At 45.2% G+C, this 20711-nt stretch overlaps 1 protein-coding gene across 3 annotated transcripts; it reads left to right on the forward strand.

Annotated features, from left to right (window-relative positions):
* The first annotated feature begins 820 nt into the window (after nt 1-820).
* On the forward strand, nt 821-14133 carry Slc20a1 (solute carrier family 20 member 1). Of its 3 annotated transcripts, XM_032904194.1 has the most exons (11): nt 821-929; nt 1374-1988; nt 2118-2258; nt 2447-2532; nt 6195-6291; nt 9002-9121; nt 10329-10592; nt 10697-11255; nt 11739-11924; nt 12473-12557; nt 13206-14133. In XM_032904194.1, the coding sequence occupies exons 2-11, from the start codon at nt 1643-1645 to the stop codon at nt 13365-13367; spliced, it is 2046 nt and encodes a 681-aa protein (XP_032760085.1). In that variant the 5' UTR covers nt 821-929; nt 1374-1642; the 3' UTR covers nt 13368-14133. The 3 variants fall into 3 exon arrangements, with proteins under 3 accessions (XP_032760085.1, XP_032760087.1, XP_032760086.1); XM_032904195.1 differs by lacking the exons at nt 821-929; nt 1374-1988; nt 2118-2258; nt 2447-2532; nt 6195-6291 and adding an exon at nt 6402-6440 and having other exon boundaries at nt 13206-13490; XM_032904196.1 differs by lacking the exons at nt 9002-9121; nt 10329-10592; nt 10697-11255; ... (1 more) ...; nt 12473-12557; nt 13206-14133 and adding an exon at nt 6382-6449.
* The last annotated feature ends 6578 nt before the right edge of the window (nt 14134-20711 follow it).

Below are 20711 nucleotides of genomic sequence, written 5' to 3' on the forward strand. Positions count from 1 at the left end.
CCGAGCACTCGGTCTGAGAGACCTAGGGTTTGTTCAAGGTGACACACTGCAGCAAGTATGAGTTAAGAATTCGAATCCGAAGTAACATCCTCCCCGCTGCGCCACAGCCGGGGCTCCTAAAACGCAGGTCCGCCGCGGGGAAACTAATGACCCATGGCTCTCTCTCTCAGCGCAGAGCCACAGCTGGGAACGCAAGCCTGTTCTCGTGACTCCTGAATCTTTCCGTTTTCTCCCAAGTGCGTGACTGCGGGAGCGAGGTGGCCACGTGAGAGCCCTCCACCCTCTCCGGGCGAGGAACAGATCGGGTCTGGCCAAGGGCAAGTCCCAGTACACGCGCGCTTCCGCGTCGCCACAGAGCTGACCCCAGCTCGCGTGGGAGAAACTCGGAACGACCTTGGTGGCGGCCTCTGAGTCCCAGCATGAGGACCTGCGTGCCTGGGCGAGACTCCCCCACTGTCCCCGCCTGCAGCCACACCGCTTGGCTAGCGCAGACAGGATAACCCGGGCGAGGCTGCAGGGAGGCGGCCGGGCAGTCCCACGTGGACCAGCTCCCAGTTGGGGGCGGAGCCTCGTGGACGTCTGGACCAATCAGCGCCGCTGCCCAGCTCACCCGGCTAGGCGCGCCCGACCAGCCTGTGGTTGCGTCATATGGGAGGCGGGACTTCGGGCGGGCGCGAGGCTCGGCAGGTCACGTGGGGCGCGGAACCGGCTATAAATAGGAGCCGGCGGCGTGCTCGCTAGATGATGGCCGCCGGCGCGCATTGCGCGTTTTCTTCTCTCGCCTGCTGAGGCGCCAGCGGCTGCTTCACGAGTGGGTAGAGAGTTCCTCCGTGCTGTTCCCGGTGTTCCGGTGCTGGGTTGTGCGACTGTGACTCGAGCCTGTTTCAGCCTCGTTCTTCTGGTCTCTGTTCGGCCCTCAGTTTCCTTTGGTGAGTGGCGGCGCGGCACCCGTGCAAAGGTCCTTTCTTCTCTGGAGTGGGCCCGGGTGAGGGGAGCTGGCGGGAGGGTGTGGGCTGCGGGCCGTAGGAACCCGTTTCGCTGCTGTCCGCCTGCCGCCTCCCCCTCGCCGCACCCTTCCGCGGGCCTTTTCGGCGGTCTTCGGCGGGCGCGCGCGCGGGAATGGCCTTTTTCCGGTCTTCCACGGAGGGCGCGCGCGGGCTAGCGGCCGGAGACAGAACAGAACGCGTGGGGCGGGGCGGGACGGGGTGTGGGGTGGCACAGAGCTCGCCATGTGCCCCACCTTTGCACACCGTTTGGGGGACTGAGGACAGAAGTGGCGGGCCGCGGGGCGGGGGGGTTACTGCAGGGTCCCAGTCTGCCCTCTTCCCAGGGATGCGCCGCTATTGTTATTTTCTCCCACTTCGTCCCCCCAGGATGAACTTGCGTCCTTTCTCTAATCCGCCATGGAATTCTGCTCCGTGCTTTTAGCCCTCCAGAGCCAAAGAAACCCCAGACAACAGACGCTCAAACGCAGCGTATAGCAGTAACTCCCCAGCTCGGTTTCAGTGCCGTAGTTTACAGTATTTAATTTTATATAATATATACTATTTATTATAGCATTTTTTGATACCTCATTCCGTTTACACATCTTGAAAGCCGCTCAGTAATTCTCGTATTATTTAAAGAACCACTACACTACAGGATGGCATCTACCCTGGCCCCGATTACTAGTACTCTAGCTGCTGTTACTGCTTCTGCTCCACCGAAGTATGACAATCTGTGGATGCTCATCCTGGGCTTCATCATTGCATTTGTCTTGGCATTCTCCGTGGGAGCCAATGATGTAGCAAATTCATTTGGTACAGCTGTAGGCTCAGGTGTAGTGACCCTGAAGCAAGCCTGCATCCTAGCTAGCATCTTCGAAACTGTGGGCTCCGCCTTGCTGGGGGCCAAAGTGAGTGAAACCATCCGGAAGGGCTTGATAGATGTGGAGAAGTACAACGCAACTCAAGATCTGCTCATGGCTGGCTCTGTCAGTGCTATGTTTGGTAAGTTGTGGTTGTATCTTACGTTCTTTCCAGTCCTGAGCCTTTCCTCAAGGCTCTTTCCATGAGAACACACTGCTTATGTAACAGTTTTGCCATCTACCTGACAAAACTTGGTTAATTATGTTTCAGGTTCTGCTGTGTGGCAACTAGTGGCTTCGTTTTTGAAGCTTCCTATTTCTGGGACCCATTGTATTGTCGGTGCAACCATTGGTTTCTCCCTTGTGGCAAAAGGACAAGAGGGTATCAAATGGTCCGAACTGATAAAAATTGGTATGTTTAATTCTAAATGGTCTGGGTTTTATTTTTATCGTGTGCTGCTATAACAGTGTGTATGTGGAGCGGGTGCATGGTGTGAAGTAGAGGGGCAAATTGAGTATCAGAAATGGAACGCCTAAACATTTTGGGGTCTTGTTTCCTTAATTTCCAGACCTGACACTTCACTATGTGTTCTATTCCAGTGATGTCTTGGTTCGTCTCTCCACTGCTTTCTGGTATTATGTCTGGAATTTTATTCTTCCTTGTTCGTGCATTCATCCTCCGTAAGGTAACCTTTCTACTTACGACCTCATGAGTCACATTCAGTCTTATTCAGGCTCACTGGTATTCTCTCAGATGGGACTGGTGTGTAAGTATGTGACTTTGGAAAGTTAAAAAGTTCTTTGTTCTGTACCTCCTGTGTGTTGTGGAGTTCTGTGAAAGAAGCAAGTTTTTAATGCCAGAGGGCATTAAGTAAGGAAAAACTTGGGTAGTAGTTCTATGGTCTGCCAAGAGCAAGCCTGGGAGTGAAACTGAGAACGTTTGTTTAAGGTGGCGTTGTCTAGCGGTTGTAGGCTACTACGTTCAGGACAGTTGGAATCGAAACCTTTTAGTTCAACAAGCCACAGAATCCGTTCTAAATGGGTCTCTCCCGTGTTGATTGTCAAGTACATAGAAGTTTCTAGATGAGACCTTCTACTTTAGGGACTCCACTTTCTCAGAAACAAAAGTAGGGGTGAGTTGTTAGGTGGGTTTTTTTTTTTTGTTGTTCTGTTTTTGTTTTAAAAAATCAGGAAGCCATTGAATTTTCTGACTACTTGAAAATGCCCTTTGAGAGATCTAGTGGTATTTCTTTTATCATGCAGTCTGATCCTGGCTCCACAGAAAAAATGTAGACAATAAGGATTTATGTTGACTCTGGACTGAATTACAGTAAGAATAAATGAATTTTTCTCAGGAGACAGAGTTGTCCTATTTTCTAGGCTGAATGGCTCTTAACAGTCCTTTGTTAAGTTCTTTTAAAATTCCTCTAAACAGTAGAAATCTGAGTGAGGGGAGATAGGATAGGTACCTTATCCTAATGGGAGGTGTGTGTTTAGACTCCCTCCTTGCTCTAGTTCTCAGAGACTCTGGGGAACGATTTATATCTTTCTGAACAGAAATGCTTTCCTGGCGCCTTCCTGATTCACTGTACTTACCATTGTGTGTCTAGCAGAACGTGTTTAACATGTTGAGCATTAGAAATATCTCTAGCCTGGCACGGTGTGACTGAGTAGCCTAACCTCCAGGACCTCTAGGATTGGTATCTCATCTAGCAAGCAGTTTTGATATGCACTCCCCTCCCCCCCATCTGTAGTATATGATAATTTGATTCTCACCGGTATTTAGGAATTATAGTTCTGGTGCTTCTGTTAGAGCCATGTATCTCTTGACATATCAGAAAACAGAATAATTAATAGGATGCTACTGTTTGGATTCCTGTTTTATAAAGGTTTATTCTGGCCACTTTGATTATGGGGAAATAGATCATACTGATTCTGGAGAGCCTCCGCATATCAAATCTGAAAACCGATTGGTGGTCGTTCCTGGAAGGGGGAGCAGAGGTGCTAAGAGGTTTCTCCACAATGAAGAAGCTCTCCAAAGCTTCTCATTGATAATGTATGCCGAGTGTCTTTACTCTCGCTCTGTTACTGGGATGTCAAGTTGTGTGTGTTACTAATAATTCTTTTGTATGATCTCATGTAGCCCAGGCTGGCCTTGAACTTCTGATCCTCCTGCATTCACCTCCCAAGTTGTTGAATTACTGGTGTGTGCCCCCACTCCCAGTTTAACAGAATGTTTCTCCTAAGAGTGTGGATAGGATGGGCATAGCCAAGAGTAAGAATGGTGGGTGACGTCTAATACAGTGCTGACTTCGAGGATCTTCTCTGTCTCTCACTTGCTTACTGATTCTGCAGTAACAAATGAGGGGCCCTTTCCTGTCTCCACATATCTGAGCCAGGTGTTCACATTTCCAACTAAAGCTTCGACTTCTTTGTCTCATTCCTTCCTGTATTGGGCCCGAAATAGTTCCTGGAAGTCTGTTGACTTGACAGAATGACCTAGTGCATACTTGGTTTTCATCTTTATCGCTATATATAAAAGATGAGTTTACATGATGAGAAAACCATTTAATAAAGATCCCTAGCCTTGTTATGAAGACCTGGGAGGAGGCTGGGAGGGAGAGAGACCTTTACCATTTTCCTTGGCTCTTTTGAAGTTATGAAGTGGTTTGTTTTTGCTTTTAAACATTGAGTCTATATTTCATAGTATATTATGACTATAGGAAGTCATTCCCTTCCTATCCCAAGTTATATGCTCTTATTTTTGATATATTATTATCTTGTGACTAATTCTCTGTAGCCTAGGTTGACCTTGAATCTGGGGGTCTTTTGCTTCAGCAAGCCGAGTGCTGGTTTTACAGGTATCTAACACCATGTCCATGGTGGCCCCAGCTATGCTACTACTTCAGGGAATAGGTAATTTTAGGCCCCAAGTGGAGAAATTGTATGTAGAGTGTTTGTTACTTGATGGGTCAATTACTAAATATAAATAGCATTTGGAAATTGATGGGAGAGTCCCTACCTAATGCCTACAGAATATTCCCGAGACCTTGGATTAGCTTGTCTGCCTTTAGGTGTAGCCTGCATCTGTTTAGTTATTCAGCTGAGCCATTGCTCTGTAGGTTGCTTTCGACCTGGCACCTCCTCAACAGTGGGTGACACTTAATAAGCTTAAGTGTTTTTAGTGAAGGCGTGTGCTCATTGGAAAATCCATTCTTTATGAGGGACTTTAGACACTGATTTTAAAGCTCCCCCTCCTGCAAGTCTTAATGATTTTCAGAACTCTGGTATTCCACTCCATTTCAGTCTTTACCTCTGTCTGCCCCCTAAGATTTTCAACTGGAATTGTGACACGGCTAGCATTAGACTTTTGTGCTGAAGGTTTGGCCTTCCTGATGAGACCTATGTCCTCATTCTTTTAAATGTTTGGCTTGAAAGTTTTTCTGTGGAATTATCCATAATACAAACACGGGAACTATTTTCACGTTCAGTCACAGCGGCCATTGGTGATTCCTAAGCATTTCACAATTTTGCCGGGGTGGGGGGTGTCTTTGTACTTGCTCATACTCACTCTGCCCATTCCACCTCCCTCCATCCCCCCAGTGGATGGGCGGCTTACACTTTGCACACTCTGAGATATGTCAGCCCAACTGACTCACTCCTGTATTTCATAAAAATGTCCTTCCCCATCAACATCCTTACTGTTTCTGTTTTTCCCTTAAAGCATTTGTCAGCCCAGTATGTTAATTCGTAGTAGAAAATGGCTCTCATGTCTGTGAAAATAAGGACTTGGTCTGGTCCCTCTTCTACTTCAGGGCCGTGATCAGTTAGTTCTTGACAGTCACTAGACTGAGTAGATGGCTAGGTTCACAATTGATTTAACTTTGCACTTTGGTAAAGCCTTTATGCTATGCTATTTGATCAGATATATAGATAAGATGGTTGTATATATTCTGCAGATTTTTTTTTTTTTTATTTAAGGAGGCAGGACATCAGGAAATAAGTATTTTACCTTAGTCTGTTTTTCTCCAGTACAGTACATCCTGGGTGTCTGTGTGTGTGTGTGTGTTCAGGTTACAGACGGACTTTGCATAACTCAGGAACTGGTTATTTGGGATATTGGCTGCATCCTTGTTACTAAGAATAGGGAGAAAAAGTCACCTGTAGATGGAAGGTGCCATTAACTTTCTTAGGTAGCAAATGTAGGACAGAGCCTAATTGGTTCTGTAGAAATTATGGTGGGAGGCTGTTGCTAGCACCATGGTTCCCTAGTTAGTCTTGCCATAGGGTGCTCTGGAAATAGATCTACATTTACAACTTTTAAGATACTGATCTTAATGTTTTACAGGCAGATCCAGTTCCTAATGGCTTACGAGCTTTACCCGTTTTTTATGCCTGCACAATTGGAATCAACCTCTTTTCCATTATGTATACTGGAGCACCATGTAAGTACAAATCAAGATATTTAAATGTGAATTTAAGCTTATTTATAAAACTTTCATTAAATGCCCAATTTACCCCTTTTTGCTTTACAGGGCTGAAATCTCCTAGAAGGTGGCTGGCCTGCACCCATTTCAGAAGGCTGCAGGCTAGTGTATGCTGAGTTAACCTAGATAGGTTTTCAACCAGAGAGACCTGCTCAGATTCTAAATCACTACAGACCTTTCCTCTTTAGTCTTCACAGGATCCACTGATAATATGACCTTCTCCCTCCCTTTCTTGTGTCTCTGCTAAAAATGCTGCAAATGATACTGGCCTCAACTACTGAAGAGTCGTTACTTAAATTCCATTCTTCAATAGTCAGCTATTTAGGACTGCTTGTTAGATGTCACTTTTCTCTCCCAGTTGGAGCCATTTCGGTTTCTAAGTTCTCAGTTTGTGCCCCTCAATTGACTTGAATGAGAAGAGTTGGGATGTATAATACCTGATCTAATTGCACCTTGAAGAAGAATTTCTGCAGCTAAGAGAAAGCATTTGGGAGGAATATAAAGGCTCTGTCTGGTGTTGATTCTTTCATATTTCGATAAGGGAAGGCGAGGATTCAGTCAACTGAGAGATTGGTAGATTGGGCCTTGTGAGGCAGAGCAGCACAGTTCTGGTATCCAGACTCGTTTGACTTGCTAGTTCTTAACTACGTAGGACCTTAGGCATTTACTACACTCATTCCTCTGACTGTTCCACGGAAGACTGTGCTGCCCAGGGCACCCCATGTCTGTGTGTGTAAATAGGACTAAAGTAGCAAAATGATTTATCCTCACATGTGCTCTCATCTTCAGTTCTTTTTTTTTGTTTTTTAAAGATTTATTTATTTATTATATATAAGTACACTGTAGCTGTCTTCAGACACACCAGAAGAGGGCATCGGATCTCTTTACAGATGGTGTGAGCCACCATGTGGTTGCTGGGAATTGAACTCAGGACCTCTGGAAGAGCAGTCAGAGCTCTTAACCACTGAGCCATCTCTCCAGCCCTCATCTTCAGTTCCTAAAGGAATTTAATGCCATGACTTCCAAATTGATTCTACCTCTGGTTCATGTATTGTGCCCTGTGTAGTATTGCCACCAAAATGATGTAGTAAGTCACTGAGCAAAACAAAACAGAAGAATATTTCTGACATTGTCGTTCTTGAAATGCCAGTAAAGAAACACCTGATGGGATTAGCCGTGGTGTGGGGACTTTGCTACTTTTGTCCTTTACAGATTGTTTATAAGAAAACCCAGTTCTTTCATTCCCCCTTTTGACTTGGGATATAGACACATTTAAACTGATAGATACTGATTAGACCTCATGGATATTTTACTTTGTGTGACATAACTGCCTGGTTACAGTTGAAAGCAGAACTTAAAAGACCAGCAGACAGAACTTCAGGTCTGAAGGATTTCAGCTTATGTCTGATTCTTTTTTTTTTTTTTTTTTTTTTTTTTTTTTTTTGAGCTGGGGACCGAACCCAGGGCCTTGCGCTTGCTAGGCAAGCGCTCTACCTCTGAGCTAAATCCCCAACCCCATGTCTGATTCTTAAAGCCTAGTTCTTAGTATTTTCTGTCTCTTTTACAGTGCTAGGGAGTGAATCTAGGGCTTCATGCAAGCCAAACTGAGCTGCAACTCTGACTTAAACAGATTTGACAGAATAGTAATGTTCCCATTTTATAAGTGATTTACTATGCAGTAAGCAAAATCAAGTGAGACAATCGCAGGTAACTTAGCTGCTGTGGGAAGGGACACTCAGACAGTGGCCTGGAATTCTGTGCTGTGATTGGTCTCCACTCTAGGATAGGCCAGCAGTCCTGGTTGCCTATGTGCCAGTGGAAAGCTGACACTCACCAGCACTGCTGATCCTGAGGTGGTTGAGCCAAGGGAAAAGTATTGGGCAAGTCTTTGGCTTGTTACTGCACTACCACTAAACTTGTCCTTTGTGGAAGACAACTATTTAAGCAAGTGTCTTTCCATAGTTAATAGCCCTATTTTCTGTTCCTTGATGCTTTTGTATTTTAAAGATTTATATATATAAGTATACTGTAGCTGTCTTCAGACACACCAGAAGAAGACATCAGATCTCATTACAGATGGCTGTGAGCCACCATGTGGTTGCTGGGATTTGAACTCAGGACCTCTGGAAGAGCAGTCAGTGCTCTTAACTGCTGAGCCACCTCTCCAGCCCAATGATACTTTTGCAAAGAATCAGTTTTCCCAAAGGCTGCCTGGTACAGTGAATGTAGTAACATTCCTCAACAGTGTGTCAGCATGACACTGACATGAGATACCTTCCTTTTTGATATAAATCATATATAAGTGTAGTATGGGGCAGTTAGGATGAGCTGGGTGGAGAACGGATGCTTTAGTTGATTTCCTAGCTATAGGCCTTTGTGTAGTGATTCTTTACATCTGGAGGACCAGGACATTTAGAAAGCTAGCATGTGAGTCTAGCAAGCATTTCAATGGCTCTGGTTGCTGTGGGTTTAATATGGTCATTGAGGTTTTCTCCATGGTTTCGTACAGCCAGTAGCCTGATGAAACTGGAGTGGCAGCAGCTGTAAAGGGTGACGGTGACGGTGACGGGCTGGCTTGGGAAAGCCCTCCTTCCCCTAGGAGGGCTTACACATTATTGCAGGGGGCTGTTGCCCTGGGGTTTTCAAGATGCACCATTTTATCTCGTAGTGCTGGGCTTTGACAAACTTCCTCTGTGGGGTACCATCCTCATCTCGGTGGGATGTGCAGTTTTCTGTGCCCTTATCGTCTGGTTCTTTGTATGTCCCAGGATGAAGAGGAAAATTGAACGTAAGTAATACAGTTTAATAGTGCTCCTTCTCCCTCTCCTCCCTGCCTGCCCTTCCTCTCCTCTCTCCCTTCTCTATAAGAGTACACTGTTTGGGATAGAGGAAGCATTTGCCTCAGCTACCTTTGTACATACACTAAGCTTAGATGGCTGTGTGGCAGTGTGTGTACACATGTACACATTATCCTTAGGCTAGAGCTGTAACACATGGAGAAGTAAACACTTCTAGATAGGAGTAATCTCTTAGGTCATTGAAGGATGTTTTTTGTGGTATAATTAAATATCGAGTAAGTTTTCATTGGTACTAGTCTTTGTATCATTTTTAGTAGTTAAGATAGCTCAGTAGAATCCTATTCTGTCCTTTCAGTGTGTGGGATGTTATTTTGCGGATGCACAGCAGAACAGGAATGCATAGACTGCAGTGGCATTAGAAGAATGCTGCGTCATTGCAGATCTGAGGAGCCGCCCAGAGCTCTGTGCTAGTCAACTGTGCAGCATGCACAGTGGGAATGAGGCTTTCAGGACTCTGACCTCATTTTTGTCTCAGTCTGGAAGGAGAGACAAATCTTTCTTTAATGCTATACTAGTGGGAGGTGTCTGAGCCAGTAGGTGACCGTGGTGAGCTGACCCGTTAGGCAGAAATACTGCCTGGCTACCAGGTATGGAAGTGTTTAGGCATGACTGTTACAGCTCAGTTGTCTGTACTCTTGACCTAAGAGTTAAGAGATTTCCTAGGGCAGCTGCCACCTCCAGGATTGAGGTCCCATTTCATGACCAAGAGCTAAAGATGATTTTACACTTGTAATTATAAAAATAAAAAGCAAGAAGTAGGGGTTGGGGACTTAGCTCAGTGGTAGAGCGCTTGCCTAGCAAGCGCAAGGCCCTGGGTTCGGTCCCAAGCTCCGAAAAAAAGAAAAAAGAAAAAAAAAAAAGCAAGAAGTAGACCAGAATCCTAGAATATTTAATACCTGGCAATTCATAGCAGTTTGTCAACCCCCGATTCTCCAAGCGGACGGTGTGCTTGCTGTCTGCACCTTGCTCCCTCCCAGTGGAAAGATGGATTCCTGAAATAATAAAGAGGGCAGGGGTGTTAGCTTGAATTTTAACTAGAATTTACACCTGCTATTTTGAGATGGGTTTCAGGGGTGGATAGAAAGGAATGTGGAGCAAGGTAGTATAGTTGAGTCAAAAATGCCATTTATTTTTTAGGAGAAGTAAAGTCTAGTCCCTCTGAAAGTCCCTTAATGGAAAAGAAGAACAACTTAAAAGACCATGAAGAAACAAAGATGGCTCCTGGTGATGTTGAGAATAGGAATCCTGTGTCTGAGGTAGTATGTGCCACTGGCCCACTACGGGCTGTGGTGGAGGAGAGAACGGTGTCATTTAAACTCGGTGACCTGGAGGAAGCTCCGGAGCGAGAGCGGCTTCCCATGGACCTGAAGGAGGAGACCAACATAGATGGTACTATCAATGGTGAGTTAACTTTCCAGGGCTTCCTAGTATCCCGTGGTGGTGGAAGACTGCCATTCTGGGCTGATGCACTTTGCATTCAATGTTACCTTTTTGATCTTGGCTAGGTGCAGTGCAGTTGCCTAATGGGAACCTTGTTCAGTTCAGTCAAACCGTCAGCAACCAGATTAACTCCAGTGGCCACTATCAGTATCACACCGTGCACAAGGATTCTGGCTTGTACAAAGAGCTGCTCCATAAGCTACATCTGGCCAAGGTGGGAGACTGCATGGGAGACTCTGGGGACAAGCCCTTGAGACGCAACAACAGCTACACATCCTACACCATGGCAATATGTGGCATGCCCCTGGATTCCTTCCGTGCCAAAGAAGGGGAACAAAAGGGAGACGAAATGGAGACGCTGACTTGGCCTAATGCAGATACCAAGAAGCGGATTCGGATGGACAGTTACACCAGTTACTGCAATGCTGTGTCTGACCTTCACTCTGAGTCTGAGATGGACATGAGTGTTAAGGCAGAGATGGGTCTGGGTGACAGAAAAGGAAGCAGTGGCTCTCTTGAAGAATGGTATGATCAGGATAAGCCTGAAGTGTCCCTTCTCTTCCAGTTTCTGCAGATCCTTACAGCCTGCTTTGGGTCCTTTGCCCATGGTGGCAATGACGTCAGGTTAGTCCACATGACTCTCCTGTTACTATTTTTAAACAGTCTTACTCTCCTGTGTGGAGTGCTCTTCCTCCTGGGGGACCCTGAGTAATCTAAACAGGATGAAGTGGTAGTAGTTAATAAAACAAACAGGAAGTTCATTCAGATTATAAGCATGTTTTTAGCTTTATTTCTAGACAAATCAATTAAACAGATGGGAATGAGTCTTTGGTAAATTGTGACTTCGGTGATGAAAAACTGAAAATCACGGACAGCCCTGAGAATGGACTTGGGTTATTAGCCTTGTTTCTCTGGCCAGTAAGCTTTGTTGCCCGAGTCTTGCTCTAAGCTACTTGTGAGAGGAAAGAGGTCACCAGTTATATGTATCTTCTGTCACAGCAGCCATGCTGGGCTTCTGTAGGATAGTTTGCTAAGTGACACTGGTCAGTCACTTAACAGATTGGGTTCTGCCTAAAAAGTCACTACTGCCTCCTTTTTTTCTTCCAGCAATGCCATCGGCCCTCTGGTTGCTTTGTATCTTGTTTATGAAACAAAAGATGTCTCTACAAAAGAGGCAACACCCATATGGCTTCTGCTTTATGGTGGTGTTGGCATTTGCATGGGGCTATGGGTTTGGGGAAGAAGAGTTATCCAGACTATGGGGAAGGACCTGACACCAATCACACCCTCCAGGTGAGTAGATGAATCACACCTTAGGTAGTTTTCAAGAGATGCAGTTGTGTGGAGGGTAGCATGTGGGTCTCTAGCTAAAGGAGTATGTAGCAGTTGCTGCTGTTGTTACAATTGATCTGAACATTTTCTGCTGCACTTACTGTCTGACTTGTAAACATTTTTTGTCAATCTGCTCAGTTCAGTGATCATGTAATTTGAATTTTCTGAGAAAGGTATAGTGGGGTAAATTAATTTGAGAGCTAAACTAAAACCTTATACTTTATTCAGAATAAAAGTTTGAACTTTTGTTTGCTTTTTGAGAAGTGGGTCTTCTCTTGGCTGGCCTGGAATTCACTATATAGAGCAAACTGGCCTGGAACTCAGAAGTCCATCTGCCTCTGCTTTTATCATTCCAGAAGTACTGAATCCTCAGATGTTAGGACCTTGGCTTAATTTAAGCAGGTTTTGTTACTGAGTGGAATAAAGCAAGATTAGAACCAATTACTTTAGCTAGTGTTGGGTTTCCAGAGAACCCTAAATTGTTGGCAAGCATCTTTTTGTACCAACAGTGGTTTCAGTATTGAACTGGCATCTGCCTTCACTGTGGTCGTCGCATCAAACATTGGCCTTCCCATCAGCACAACACATTGTAAGGTGAGTGGAGTGGGACTGTTGTGGGCCCTCGAAGCCGATGAGTAGCTTGGGTGTGCCCCACTGTAGGTGGATCTGGGGGCTCCCACTACATGTGGAAGTTGTAAATACACTGGTTTTAACAAGTTTGTAAGTCTTCTGGTGAAAGCATATATGCAGGGCCTGTCATGCTTGACGCTCAGAACTTTAAGAACTTGGCTTGATGAACATATAACATAGTTATTGGATAAAGAAGAAACCAACATCCTGCCAAGTCACTCTTTCTGCTAGGGTGGCGTTGGGTCACATACCAGCCACTCTCTAGAGCGATTATTGGGAAATCAGAAATTTTAACTTACAAAAAGCAGGGAAAAGGAGTCTTGTCATATTTTAGCACATTTAGCAACAGATTTAATGGTTGTATATGTATATCATCTTCACCTTGTCATGGGTAATTTTAGCTTGTTAGAAGTTAGCTTCTGGCTTGTATCACATGCCTGTAATTTCACCTCTTGGGATTCTGAAGTAGGAGGACCACAAGTTCAGTCCTGTTTGGACGACAGTGAGAAATTTCTCCAGACAAACATCCTTGGAGATGGGTTCATCGCTTGTCTGGGTTCCCTGTCCCAGGTGTCTTTTTGCTGAGTAATGTCTGGTCTGTTTCTCTCCTAGGTGGGCTCTGTGGTGTCTGTTGGCTGGCTCCGATCCAAGAAGGCTGTTGACTGGCGACTGTTTCGAAACATTTTTATGGCCTGGTTTGTCACCGTCCCTATTTCTGGGGTTATCAGTGCTGCTATCATGGCAGTATTCAAGCACATCATTCTGCCGGTGTGAAGCTGAGCTCAGAATTGTGTCAGTGTCTGGGACCATCGCACACACCCCTGTTCCTAAAAGAATGCTCAGTGTTGCTGAAGATAGGCCAGGGTTTTAAAGTGGGGGAGCCGTGGGAAGGAAGTGTAATTTATACTATAATTGCTTTTGTGCTAAATATGACTTATCTCAAAATTAGCTGTGTAAAATAGCCAGGTTTCCATTGATTCATTCTAAGGTCCCTTTTCTCCTGGGCTATGACTTCCTGTACATATTTCTCTACTTTTGTATCAGGCATCAATTCCATTATGTTTTAATGTCGTCTGTGAGATAACTTAATGTGGATTCTTTTTAAACAGCCAGGCAGAGCCATTTGATGGCATATACTGCTTTGTTGGCCTCACCAGCTTCTTCCCCAACGTGCACAGGGATTTAACAAACATGTAACTGAAGCTTCCCTTGTAGTCTCTCATAGAAATAGTCACGGCACTCTGCTCCCTGTCACTAGTGGCAGGTTCTGTTGACATGTGACAACTTCTTAGAGGGCCGAGAATCTTTGGCACAGTGAAAATATAAGTTTGTAGTAACTTCTTTGCAAACAGTTCGTGGACGTGTTGCTAAGAAGTAGGAAGACAAAGCCTGGTGGTTGTGGTTATTCTTTTGAGATTTCTGGCAGTGTGGGATGGGTGAATGAAGTGGAATGTGAACTTTGGGCAAATTCAATGGGACAGCCTTCCATGTTCATCTGTCTACCTCTTAACTGAATAAAAAGCCTACAGTTTTTAGAAAATTTGTTCTTGTGCTTTTTGTTTTTATTGAGTCCTCAGAGCCCTGACCATGCAGCCTATGACATTCTTAGAGGACATTGCACCTTCCCAAATGAAGGTGCTGGCCGACTTCAAGCTCCTCACTCTGTCTTCTGTGATCCCCTGAACGATGTTGCCCCACAGAGCAACGTGGTGCATGGGGTTGATGAATTCTCGTGGGGCTGAGAGTTACTGGACAATGCTTTTGACATTTTTTGTTTCAAAGTATTATAATAAAACTCATGACTAAGCCTGTAGAAGGCTCTGTCCAAGAAGGTTGTCCACTGGAGAACTATCAGTAAATGTTTCCTCTTACTGTCAGGCACTGAGCAGTTGACACTTAGTCCTCATGAACATTGTGACAGGTCTTACCCTAATTTTGGAGCACTTCAGTGTTTGATGTATATTGGCAGAGAATAGACAAAATCTGGAGGCTCAGGCTGGCTGGCAGTAGAGCGAGGAAGATGGATCTGAGGGTTGGAAGGAAATGCTGAGAACTGGTCCTGGCCTTCATTCACATGATCTATGGCATGAGCATGAAGTCCCTTCCTCCTCTGAGTTGAAATGACAGCACAGTGCTTTTCCCAGCTCTCTTCCTAGCTTAGGAGAATATACTCAGATCAAAAAAGGAGGAGCCTCTAGAGGTGGGAGGTGAGGTGACACCATAAAGGCTGGGCATGTGCTAGTAAGAATGCTGGCCTTTTTTGGGGGTGGGGAGTGGGGTTATAGATGTTTGTGTATTGGAGTCAGAAGATTTTTAGAAGACTGAGCTTACCTTTCCTGAGTAAGGTACCTCCAAATTGGTTGTTTTGGTTTTACTGCTGCATAAACACGGTACTTGTTAGTCCTTTCTGTTTGGTTAGTTATATTGGGAGGCATCTGGTTGTCAGCCCCAGTGGTTCTCAACTGGAGTGGTTTTTCTTTGTCCCACACATCCTTGATTGTTAAAGTGAGCAGATGCTACTGACTAGAAATGTTATGCACATTTTACAGCACTTCTGAGATGGAAGAAACCTAGTGTAGGGCAGTTCTAGTTGGGCTGTTTCCCCGGGATCCCATAGGGAGATTCAGAAGGATGGAAGTCCCAACTGTTCAGGAGAGTGGTCACCACACAGTCTAACCTCCCTTCTCAGCGTAGGCAGCCTTTGCTTTGTTTGGCTGCTTGTGGATTTCAGTTGCTGTGGTTTAGGTAAACAGTGGTCAACAGCCTGGTTCACACGGCAGTCACCCTGATGTGTGTGAGTCATTGTGTAAAGTGCAAACTTCAATGCTAGGTTTTGAGTCTGAAAAGCACATTTAGAAAATACCAGCCACTCATGATCAGTGGTCCAGCTCAGCTTCCAAAGTCTGCAGATGACTGTGTTCTGAGTGTGTGGCTTCACTAGAGGATGACAAGGATGCCTTACCTCCTTTAGGCCAGCTTTGCTGCTGGGCTTTCCTCAGACTTCAAGGGAAATTGCTTTTACCATTACACAACTCAATGCAGCCACTGGACGGCGTTAATTCAATTCTTAAAGCTTCTATAAATATGGCCTCTTGTATGACTCCTTACTATCATATCTAGAGGTCTTGCAAATTGTTTAGCTGAAGTAGAGAGTAAGTTGAAAGCACTTTGGCAGAAATGAATAGGTAGCCTCATTGTGGCACTGAATAGCTGCAGGAGGCAAATCACACATGAACATAGGTGCTTGTTGCTGGAGTTTGTGGAGGGGTTGTTCTTGTTTGGTTTTGTTTTGCTTTTTGAGCCCAAGGTCTTGATATGTAGCGCTGACTGGTGTGAGATTTGTGGCTCCTCTGCTACTGTCTCCCCAGCCCCGGGATGACAGGCATGGATCACTATTTACATCTGGGGCTGCCGTTAGAAAGAAATGGACATCCAGAGGGACTTAGTGATGGTGAATTTAACAAGAAAAATGGATGGGTTTGTGATGACAAGAATGCAGATGTCGGGGTTGGGGATTTGGCTCAGTGGTAGAGCGCTTGCCTAGGAAGCACAAGGCCCTGGGTTGGGTCCCCAGCTCAAAAAAAAAGAAAAAAAAAAAAAAAAAGAATGCAGATGTCCCTAAGGGATCTTACAGACATGGCACGGCAAAGTGTGTAAAGCATAGAACGTTGGAAGCTGATTTAGAAACCGTGTCAATATTCCCAGTATTTTTAATTACATTGTATTAATACATTGTGCTTAGTTTTCTTTCAATTATACAGGATTTCTTTTCTTTCTCCCTTTCTCCAGGGTTTTGTGACTCAGGCTGGGTTCAAATTAGCTATACAGTTGAGAATGACTTTGGGCTTCTGATCCTCCTGCCTCTACCTACTGAGAAGACAGGCATGCACTACCCCTGGGTTTATATGATGCTGGGGGATTAAACTCACAGCCTTCTGCATGCTAGGCAGGTAAACTATCAACAGACGGACATCCCAGCTCTGAGTCTCCAATTCTGAGTCTTCTAGTGGCCAGTTTAGCATTAACCCTTCAGGGTGCAAGTCTGTTTCTGTCTCCTGTAACATCTGCAGAGCAACAATCCATCTCCTTCCACTTGGCCTCTGATCATCCCGACGGCCATTTTAATGCTACTGCAGGGAGAGCAAACAGGAAGTTTTCAATCTGATTTTCTAGGGATTCTTGAGTCTTTCATAGGTTAGTAAATTTTATTTTTTTTAAGTGAAAATTTAGGGCTAGGAGTTAGGTGGCTCAGTGGATAAGATGGCTGATGTGAAAGCATGTGGGGCTAGCAAGATGGCTTAGTGGGTAAAGCTGTGTGTTAGGTAAGCCTGTAGGCCTTACTTAGTCCAGTACTCAGAGCCCACTTAGAAGTGAACGGAGGTAACAAGTTCTTTGAAGTTGCCCTCTGAGACACACATACACATACACACACACACACACACACACACACACACACACACACACACACACACAATGAATTAAAAACTTAAGTATTTTTTCAAAAAATTAAAAAATAAAAAAAAGCTGGCAAGATGACCTAATGGAATAGGGTATTTGTGGCCAATTCCTGATGACCTAAGTTTGATACCCTGATGCCTGGGCCCCATGATGGACGAAGGGAACCAACTCCCATAAGTCGTTTTCTGACTTCCACATATGTACCATGACACGTGTACCTTACCTTCATAAAATTAACAATATTAAATAAAAAAGGCTGCATCTGTTGGTGTATGCTTGTAAACCTAACGCTGAGGGGTGGAGACAGGAAGGCCAGCAGCACTGGGTGGGAAGGACCTGTCTCAGAAAGATAAGTCAGGCTGGAGAGACGACTCAGCGGTTAGGAGCACTGACTGCTCTTCCAGAGGTCCTGAGTTCAATTCCCAGCAACCACATGGTGGCTGACAACCATCTATAAATAAAAATAATAAATCTTCAAAAAAAAAAATACAAAAAGATAGGTCAGAGGGCAAAAGAAGAAGACAGACGAAGTCAACCTCTGGCCTGAACATGTGCACACACAGGTGAGCACTCCTTCCCCACACACACACACACACACACACACACACACACACACACACACACACACACACACACACACACGCAGAATGAATAGCATACTGAATATTTACATAGACATTTTTTTTCAATAATTAGGTGTAGGAGAGAATGAGAGAACTTCACTGCATTCCCTTTCCCAGATGCATCAACCAAGGGAGTGGTTGTCAGAAGCCTGCATACCTTTAAAGAATGGCGTTCATGTATCTGTGCACACTGACACACTCGTTTGTGGGATCTTCCTGACAAGTGAAGCTGTTTTGATACTCATCCTTTGACAATTTCATCCATGTGTATACTGTATTGACCATATGCACACAAATGTCCTTCCTCTCTCTCCTACTCATTCTGTAGTGCCTTTTTACAACATATCCCCCATGTCTTCTTAAAGAGTAACCCACTGAGTTTAATAACAGCTGCTTGCCTGTGCATGGGTGTGGGGTTTCTTATTGGCTCATGGGCAACTCATCAGTGGCTATAGCACTTGGGGAGAGAATGACCCTCCCTCTCTTAGTAGCTGCTAAATGCCAGGAGCCCCTGAGCTGGGGCGGAGCCTCTATTCATGCTGGAGGGCTGCGTGGCTGGCTCGAACCTTTCCAAGGAACCACAGTACTGGGAGCTCACTTCTTGCAGTGTCCTGTGCCAGAGGACAGCATTTTCCAGCACACTGCTCCACCCTCCAACTCTACATTCTCTGAGCCTTGGGTGGGTTTGTCCCGTTTAGAGCAGAGAACTTAGTTATTTATCCTTAGCACTTTGACTAATTGTGCATTAACTGCGGTCCTCCGCAAACCAGTTTCACAGGTGAAGGCTGAGCTTAGCACAGATCAATAGGTATCATCACAGATGCTTAGAGGTCATTCTGACAACTTGTCCATTACTTGAATAACATTAGTAGACTCCTACCTTGGTCTTAGGCAAATGTACAGTACCCGTCATTTATTGTCCCTCAATCAGAAAGTGGATGCTTACAAACCCCCACAATCCTCATGACACGGATGCACCAATAGGTACATCTTGCCTCACAGGTTGGTTTGGTAACACCCAGGGTCCAGTTGTGGAAGAAGAGAGAGCGATGACTTTTCCAGTGGGCTGCAGAGCACCTTCTAGCAGTATAAAAGCAGGCAGACAGAGACAGTCCTGGTCGGTCCCAGCTTGACATTCTACAACTGAAATACGGTGTGTCTTCAGCAATAGGTAAGTTCTAGAGGGTAGTCAGGAGCAATGGCCGTAGTTTGTGCTGCTTTGGAAACCTCTGTGGCCTCTGCGAACCACAGCTCATAGGGAGGTATCCTGAGTTGGCTCTGGGTTTTTGTTTAATAACCCAGGGTTTATAGGAGTAGTGTCATTCACCATCCATGCCTGGTGTCTCCATTCAAACTTCCTCTATAAAAATTATATCTAGCCAGCTTCTTGGGCCTCGTGTCACCAAGGGACTTTAGAAGAGAATCTACTACAGTCATCAGTTTGCTAGAGCAGCACAATTCCTTCCTACACATGCAGAGATCAAGAGAACGTGAGGAACCCAGGTCCCACTGAATACATCCACACCACAGCTCCCGCATCTGTGGCTCAGGGGACATTGCAGAAAAGGGGGCAGGAAGATTGCAAGAGCCGGAATTCTAGGAAGTCTGCTATGAAATACCCTTTCCTAGAAATGAGTTTATGAAAAAGATTAAAACAATGGCAACATCATCAGACATGTTAACGAGGAAGGGGGACATTTTTAGTTTTGTCCCACTCCCTAGACAAAGAACTTCAGGTAACTATTGACTGCTGAGAGAAAAGGAGGATTAGACTTCCCAGGAATGAACCCCCTTATTGGTTGTCCTGTACAGAATGATTAACCCTAAAATCATATACACTGAAACAACAAAAATTGGACTCATCAGGTTATATTTATATATTTATGTATTATATATACACACATACGCACTAATAACAAAATGGGAGGGGCTGGAGGGAGGAAATGGGTGGTGGTGGAGTGATATAATTGTTTCAATTAAAATATATTTTAAGGCTGGGCTGTGGTGGCAAATGCCTTTAATTCCAGCAATTGAGACAGAGGTGGTTGTCTGACTTTGAGGCCAGACTGATCTACAGAGTTCCAGGACAGCCAAGGGCTACGCAGAGAAACCCTGTCTCAAAAAGACCAAATAAATGAAAAATAAAAATCATAGCATATGAAGTAGTGGGTTTGCACAGGGCTTCCCACACATCCTTAGTTTGGGATGACTCGCCTCTGACCCCTTCCATTCCCCCTCCCTCACCCCTGAGCTGTTTATTTTTGGTAAGCCCCCTTGGAGTCTAGAAGTCAGATGCTTCATTCCTAGAACGAATGTCAGTCCTGAGTCACCGGTAAACCTTCTGTCCTAAGAGAGGAACACTGCACAATCCTGCCATTGCTCATTTGCAAGTGGCCTTAAGTGTTGCAAGCTGGGCTACGCTGGGCCACACTGGGCCAAGCCAGGCTTTCAGTCTTTATTACCTGCTTGGCAGCAAATCAGAGCATTTGCTGTCCTCTGCCTCGCTCTTTCACCTTCGGGCTTTATAAAGCTGCCTGCAGAGCAAAGGTAGCCCGTTACGGCCTTCTCAGTAAATGCTCTGGTGTTCCCTGTAAAACCTCATGGTACAGAGTGCCTGGTCTGCTGACCCTTCCCTCCTCTGTAATGTAGGATGTTTGCACACATCTTAATTACCCATCTTCTTCCCTTGCTTTCAAAACCCGTGTTTGGTGCTTTGCCCTTCTTAAGAAGGTCACCTCATCCATTCTATTGCTGGTCTGCCTCGATCTTTACCTGGTCTAAGAAACCTAAATTCTTTAAACGTCGGCTTTTCTTGTTTTCTTCCTTGTTTATCTGTGCATGTGTGTACTTGCACATGTATGGAGGTCAGTGGTCTCTAGGTGTCTACCTCAATTGCCCTCAAACTTCCTTTTAGAGTCAGGGTCTCTCAGAACCTGAGGTCTGCTGTTTCAATGAGGATGACTGGCCAGCAAGCCCCAGGGGATCTACCTGTGTCTGCCTCCTCCGAGTGGCGGTGTTAGACACGCATTGCCATGCT

The sequence above is a fragment of the Rattus rattus genome, chromosome 5 (assembly GCF_011064425.1).
Source record: "Rattus rattus isolate New Zealand chromosome 5, Rrattus_CSIRO_v1, whole genome shotgun sequence".
In the NCBI taxonomy this organism is placed as follows: domain Eukaryota; kingdom Metazoa; phylum Chordata; class Mammalia; order Rodentia; family Muridae; genus Rattus; species Rattus rattus.

Excerpts from the sequence above, each read along its gene's own strand:
- Slc20a1 (XM_032904194.1), top strand. The coding sequence starts at position 1,643 with ATGGCATCTACCCTGGCCCCGATTACTAGTACTCTAGCTGCTGTTACT. Across the intron at positions 2,259-2,446 it reads GTCCGAACTGATAAAAATTG|TGATGTCTTGGTTCGTCTCT; the intron begins GTATGTTTAATT and ends GTTCTATTCCAG. Across the intron at positions 2,533-6,194 it reads GTGCATTCATCCTCCGTAAG|GCAGATCCAGTTCCTAATGG; the intron begins GTAACCTTTCTA and ends AATGTTTTACAG.